The 7,135-nt window shown below is 41.7% G+C and overlaps 1 protein-coding gene across 10 annotated transcripts in view; it reads right to left on the bottom strand.

Moving 5' to 3' along the window:
* Positions 1 to 4,705: 4,705 nt before the first annotated feature.
* Positions 4,706 to 7,135, bottom strand: part of FAM135A (family with sequence similarity 135 member A) — a 123,575-nt gene continuing 121,145 nt past the window's right edge. For all 10 annotated transcript variants that reach the window (XM_079939276.1, XM_079939274.1, XM_079939280.1 and 7 more), the window contains one exon: positions 4,706 to 6,281. In XM_079939276.1, the coding sequence (XP_079795402.1) occupies positions 6,076 to 6,281 (206 nt within the window). In that variant the 3' untranslated portion in view covers positions 4,706 to 6,075. The remainder of the gene's footprint in view (positions 6,282 to 7,135) is intronic.

Below are 7,135 nucleotides of genomic sequence, written 5' to 3'. Positions count from 1 at the left end.
CTACCCTGAAGCTCGTGTTGATGAAAACCTCAAATCATGGCTGAAGTTGGATGAGGGAATGCTTCCGTTTCTTCCTCTCAATTTGAGGCGAAGGTCTCTTGGAAGCTCGCTGTTCCAGTCCACAAATAGTGGGCACCTTCTACTCTTTTGCCTGTGCAATAGGCTTCTTTCCCCTCAGTTCTCCGTCTTTATTTTTTTATATTTCTGCTTGTTCAGTGAACTCTGACCCACTGACCAGGTGGCCTGGAAGATGACGTTTGGGTGCAGCGCAGAGCAGAAGGCTCTCATCTGGTCCAGCTGCTGGGAAGGAGAGCTGCGCATCCGCCCTCCGGTTCCAGCGGCTCCTGCCGTGTTCGGAGCACCTGTGGCAGAACCGGAGTCCTTCGGGTTTTTTTTTTTTTCTTCATTCATTCCTTCCTTTTTTCCTTTTTTAGGAAAGTTCTTGGCCAGCTCTTGGGCCCTGGTGATGTCTGACCGAGTAATATCAGGTGGCTGTATAATTTGAGTTTCTCATCACGAACCGGAGTCATCTGGTCCCCCTAGGTAAGGACTCCTTTCACCAGGAGGCAGTGGTATATTCGGAACGCGGCCAGAGCCAAAACCCAAGCAGTTTTCATTAGCAGGTAGCTCGGTAGCTTACATACACACGTCACCCTTAGTTCATATCTACAGTTTAGTGGTGAGCTCCTTGTGACCAGCTGACAGAGGAAAAAATTCAAAGCTGGATTACGGAGGACTTTGCTCAATATACTGACCAGCTGGCAAATGACTGCTTTGGCATTTCGAGCTGCATTTAACAGAGGCCCTCGAGGAACAGCAGAGAGAAAAAAGATCCTCCCAGAGGACAGAACTTTATCTTCTACTCTTTGCCTGGAAGGAGATATAGCTTGAGATAAAGATCTACATCAATTCATGGGCACTGAAATCAAGTGGTCAGGGACTGGGAAAATGTAAAGGTTTTGGAATAGGTTTTTTTGGAATTAGGACCTCTCCAAATGGCCCCAAAGCATGAGAACATTTGGGTCCCACTGAGTGCTCAAAAGAAGGCTCCCATGGCAAAAGGGCTCTTAATCAGAAACAAGATGACTGCACGTTATCTACTGCTGTCTAACATATTATACCAACATTTTGGGGCTTAAAACTATAAACATCTATCCTCTCGCAGTTTTTGTGCGTCCGAAATCCAGGAACCAGGGTGCCTCTGGCTCTAGGTGTTAAATGAGGTTGCAGTCAGGCTGTGAGCCGGGGCTCCTGTCTCACATGGAGGCTTGACTAGGGGAAGATCAGATTCTGAGCTCACGCACATGATTATTGGCAGGATTTAGTTCCCTGTGCCTTTTGGACTGAAGGCCTCCCTCAGTTCCATGCTGCGTGGGCTTTTCCAAAGGTCATTTCACAACATGGCAGCTGGGTGTCCACGGAATGAACAAGCGGGAGAACAAGGGAGACTGCTCGCGATGGAAGCCACAGCCCTTCCGTAATCTAACCTCAGAGGTGAAAGCCCATCACTTTTGCTGAACTCTGTCATTAGAAGCGAATGAATTAGCAGATCCAGCCCACCTCAATGGGAGGGGATTACACTGGGAGTGAATGCCAGCAGGTGGGGATCACTGAAGGGCATTTTAGAGGCTGCTGACCACCATGACCATTCTGCAGGCATTGCTTAGCCTCCTCCCCTCACCCCAGCTGTGCTTGCTCAGTGCCGCCCTAACAAGGGAGCCACGGTGGCATGGAGACACGCATGTGTTAACATAGTATCCCCCCTGCCAAGACTGATGGGCTAGCACCACTACTTGCAGCGACCAACCCGATCGATCCCTAATATAATATGGAATAGCCTGGTGGCAGCTTTGGTTACAAGGGACTGTACTACAATGAAGGAGATAGCAATTTGTTCTATGGGAATAGACAATTATTCTGGGTTTGGATTGCTTTCCCTGACTTATGCTTCTTTTAACACTTCACCTGTGGACTTACTGAATACCTTATGTTCCGTACACTTTATGTAGCATCCCATACAACATTGCTTCCTGTGGATACAGATGCCTGTGGGATAAACCAGTCTCATCACATATCCCATCAGATCAGAAGCAGCTGGTCTTGTAGGACAGCCCTGTTAAAGGTTTACTCTTGGAACCAGGTGAGAAAATGCTTTGGGATGCTGTCCTAAAGGATTTGGCATGTGCTCCAAATGAGTTAACAGTGTTCAGTGATAGCTCTTCTGTTGACAGAATAACAGGCTCCGAAGAGCAGCAGAGGGATTGACCTCTTGTTGTGATGTCTCACACCCTGCCCGTGTATTTTGCTTTCCATTATGGGAAGACACAGTCTGCCATGGGTCCCGAGCATCCCTGCATATTATTGCTGAGTATCCCAACTGCAACTCATTGCCTGATACTGGGCAGTTTCTGCATCTGGTCATATGGTCATCTAAGTAGGTCAAGGCAACCACAGCATTGCTACCATTTAACTGCTGCTCTCCTGGGAGAAAGAATTGGCTTGTGTGCTGCTTGTGCTGCTTGTTCAAAAATGGCTTGGCCCTTGCCTCTGGATTCTTCTCCTGTAATGCAATCCAAGCTGCTTGGCCCTGGCCCTGCATTGCGTGTACACGCCTCACTTGGCCCTCAGCATCACCGTGGGAAATGAGGCTCTAGGAGCTGGTGTGACTGTGCTGACCGTTTGGCCACGACTTTGCTGTAGTAAGGTCTCTTGTCTCTGACCTGGGAGTCTCCTGTGTCCACGCATCCATGAAGCTGCAGCAAGACTGCAAGCAAGACAAGTAGATACAATCTCAGATCCTTCGCAGCTCACCATCCGTCTGCACGATCCCAGGTTCTGCTGGCATGCTAAGTTTGTACCCAGAGTGGGGTATAAGTGGATAGATAGTGTCTTCTCTGAATTGGAAGTTGGGATTGCCTCCTGGCCATTTGTAGCTCATGCCCCTAGGTAAGGAGTTAGAAAAAGTGGTTAAGGTGCTGGCTGTAGCAATGGGCCCTGGTGACCACGGGGGAAAAGGGAGTGGGGAGAGGACTCTGTCTAGAACTTGGGGGACCTCGTCTCCTGGAATAACCTCTCACACCATGTTGAATTGTAAACATTAAGCAAAGATTATTGCAACCATATAGAGGCAAGGCCACCCAAGCCTCAGATCCTTGGGTCACACAAAAGGTAAAGAAATCCGATCAGCTGAGGTGCTGGTTGAGCACAAAGAAAACAGGGAATAAGTGGCACTGGTGACAGGTCATAGCCATCTAGCTTAATGGCCAGTGGCAGAACTGGGGGCTCTATTTACCATAGTTTTGTTTTGGTTTGAAATCAGAGAGCTTTGGGACATAAAACACACTGCTCCCTATATCCTACCCTGGAGATTCTGCTTCAGTTGGTCTGTCCTGGGGCCCTGAAGTTCACCAAGGAAACTTGCAAAGCACTGCTCTAGCTGTAGTTTCTTCCTCACTGGCTCATGCATGTGCTTATGTAGTTAATAATTTATTTTCTCTCCTTGTATATTGGCGGGGGGGGGGGGTGGTGATAAAGTCACAGTTTTGTCTGTGGGCTGCACACCACTGAGGCAAGATCATTACAAAACCAGACGACAAATGGACGTAACACTGAAATCCTGGACTTGAAACTGGATGGGGGATAATAGCAGTATGTCAGGACGAAGCATTTAAACAATGTGTGAATATGATATTTGTGATGTTGGAAAGGCAAAGAGATGGACTGTAGTAGATCTCTGATGTGTTTTTCTATTTGGTGCTCAGTCATCGAACCCATTCCACAGGTTTAGTGAATTCTGGCAGGAGAAACAGTCCCATCTTCTGCTGGAGAAGCTGATGAAGTCCGATATACTCACTGTCTTGTGTGCCTGACAGCCTGGGTGCTGGCACGAGACTAAGCCTGTCAGTCGTATGATCTCACCAGACTTTGAATCTGGAACGAGTGATGGAAGTAAGTGGATGTCTGGGATCCAGTTTTCAGAGGCATCCCTGCTGGCAGAAACATACACAGACCTCCAGCTCCCCTGGAGTTGGAACTTGCCTATAATTTTGGTCATATTCTAGCTTCCTCGGTTTCTACCAGTTTTCCAAGAGTGGTTCTCCAGCCTTTCCGTCAAGTCTGTGAGCTACCTATATTCTTCCAATAAATTATTTTTCTGCTTAAGTTAATCACAATGGTTTTTGTTGTCTGCAACTCAGAATTCTTACTGGTATACACTTCAATGAGATTTATTCTCTAAGGTCAGTTATGATCATTGACCCTCTCCCTCAGAATCCCACCCCACCCCTGCACTCTGAATTTGGAGGTGAATAGCATATGACAGTTTCCCTGGTAAATGAGAAGTTAAATCTGTTAGACTTGAAACCATAATCACTGATGTGCTTTTAAAACTATTAAAACAACCAACAACCAATCAACCTACTATGATCATAAGAGCAGTTTTCCCTTCAAAACAATGATATGATTATGAATAAGAATGAATACTTTGATAAATCTGGAAGATTATTCAAACTTAGAATAAGTTGAACTTTTTTTTTTTTTTTGCGGTACGCGGGCCTCTCACTGTTGTGGCCTCTCCCGTTGCAGAGCACAGGCTCCGGATGCACAGGCTCAGCGGCCATGGCTCATGGGCCCAGCCGCTCCGCGGCATGTGGGATCCTCCCAGACCGGGGCACGAACCCGTGTCCCCTGCATCGGCAGGCGGACTCTCAACCACTGCGCCACCAGGGAAGCCCTGAACTTCTTTTTTTAGTTAAAAAAAAGAAATAAAAGAAAAAAACTATGGTATTTCAAACTCAGGACCAAGGAATGTGAAGATGAAAAATGTGTATAGCAAAAATAAAAATATACCTCTAGTAACTATTCTGAAAATAAGCAAGTGTTTTAGCTGTCCCTCCAGATAGTCATTTGTTCATTTATTAGCAGCAGAGGCAATAACACAATGCTAAAAATAAACATGCATCAGTTGTACAATACACACTTACAAAAGCCTATCTATCCTTAGTGCATTCTTTTTTTCACAAGTAAAACAGGAAAGGAAAATAGTGAATTTAATGCTATTCAGCACCTTGAATAAAGTCAAAAGACTTTACATCTCCATATATCAAAACATTTGCATCTGTATCACCAAACATGTAAATTTAATTATTTTGTTCCATTTGAAACATGAATTATTTTATTTACATTACTCTTTAGTTCAACAAATTTTAACAATATTTAAAAATTATCTAAATTCATAAAAGTAGTTCATAAATTTCAACATTTAATTATTATGTACATACAAGGAAGTCCATGAAAAAAGTTAAAGAAATGTAGTCAGAAAGTTCAAGCAACATTTCCAAATTTAGCAAAATTCCAACCAAATCAAGGCAGAGGGCATTCAAACATTCAAAAATCTCTAGATGCTGCTAACATGAACATGGAAAGTTCCAGTAATAAAAGTCAATATGAGAAATAATGTTGAAATCACCAGTAGAAAATATATTTTAATAGGCATGACATATATTTACTAGCAACAGTAATAATGCTTCTTTTATAGAAAATGTTTATAACGTTGTCATATATGAACTACCCGATTTGAGAGGGCAAAAGAGTTGATTTCAAAAAATATATTTTAGCAGCCATAATTTTACTTCCAGTTAAAACATAGTAAAATGTTAAAAGTAAAATTTATGATTAACTAAATAATACCCCAATACTAGAAAATTTAAAATCCCATGCTATTCTAGCAATAACGGCCTCTAATACAATGTGTCTGATGTGAGGATTGTGGAAAGCCAATAATAAACAGACTTACATATGGGCTTAGAGTTTCACTGAAATACTTATGTAGCAAAATATATGAAAAAGTAATAGAAAAGTAAAAAGATAAAATTAAAAAAATATTGCACAGCCACATTACCTAGAAAGTAAAGTTGATGTTTAAAAAGCTCTAAACATGGATGATATAAATTATCTTCCATATAAAAAGGTATAAATATTTCTTAGAACTTATCAGCATCTACAGTTTAATATAATACATTATCTGAATCACTGTTGAATGAGGTAATTGTCAAGTCTCTACCAATGCATTTAATCCTAATGGAAATATTTGAGGGCAGCAACCAGAAAGAATTTCTCTAAAAATATTTCCGAATCCAGAACAGCTATATGTGCAGCTCTCCCAATGAGTGAATCAGCTGTATTGGGCAATGCATTGATGACATTATACCGAACCAAGTTACAATCCTTGCTTTGCAGAACCGGGCGAAGCAAGTTGTGGATCATTTCTGAATAGATCTGTCCTATTGGAACAAATAGAAAAAAGGAAAATCGGTTCACAAGAAGACCTGAAAAAAAATTCTATGCCAACTTTTATATAATTTATAAAATTTAGTTACATTATTTCCGTTTAAAGCAGAAAATTGTCTTTTAAAAGGTTTTTTTCCCCTTGAATATCACTTTTGAGACTGTTTTAGAGAAAATATAATCACATTATTTATCTAGTCAAGCGAAATAAATTTATCATACATTATTCTTGCCAACTTGATATTTTTAATTAAAAGCAATGAATATAACAGAGCAAATAGTTTTTTTCAACCTTAAGTCAATTATGACTCATTATGAAAGTAAAGGAGCCATGCTGAGACATTCTGATAAGGCAAAATTTAAAACCTCTCAAGAGCAAATACTTTAAAAAAGTTTCCATGGCAGCCAACGTTATTCCACATATTTCCAAATTATCTTGAGAAAGAATAGCAACTTCCCATAATCAGAAGAACAATGTGAGTTTGGCTCATAGGTCAAATTGAGAATTTTTTTTTTTTTTTGGCCTGCAGGTTTATTTAATGCTTCATTTTGCTTTTAATTTCAAAGTTGTGCTCTTCTCTCCCTCTTTTTGGTTAATTCGTACAATGGATTTATTGAGGGCATGCAGAGCATAGAAGGTAAAGGTTACACACATATGTACACATACAAGCACAAACTGCCTTAAGAGGGGCGAAACAGTTTTTAATGCTCATGCATTACTATATTACTAACAGATGGGTGCTAATACATGTCCATCAAACGTGAATTTCAGGGTAGAGGCAGGATGTAGCCTTGAGGAATGATGAGAAGCGAATAACATACAGAAGCATAATTAGAGCAAGAAGAGAGA

This window comes from Stenella coeruleoalba (genome assembly GCF_951394435.1).
Source record: "Stenella coeruleoalba genome assembly, chromosome: 12".
In the NCBI taxonomy this organism is placed as follows: Eukaryota; Metazoa; Chordata; class Mammalia; order Artiodactyla; family Delphinidae; genus Stenella; species Stenella coeruleoalba.
This window is presented reverse-complemented; position numbering and strand designations above follow the sequence as displayed.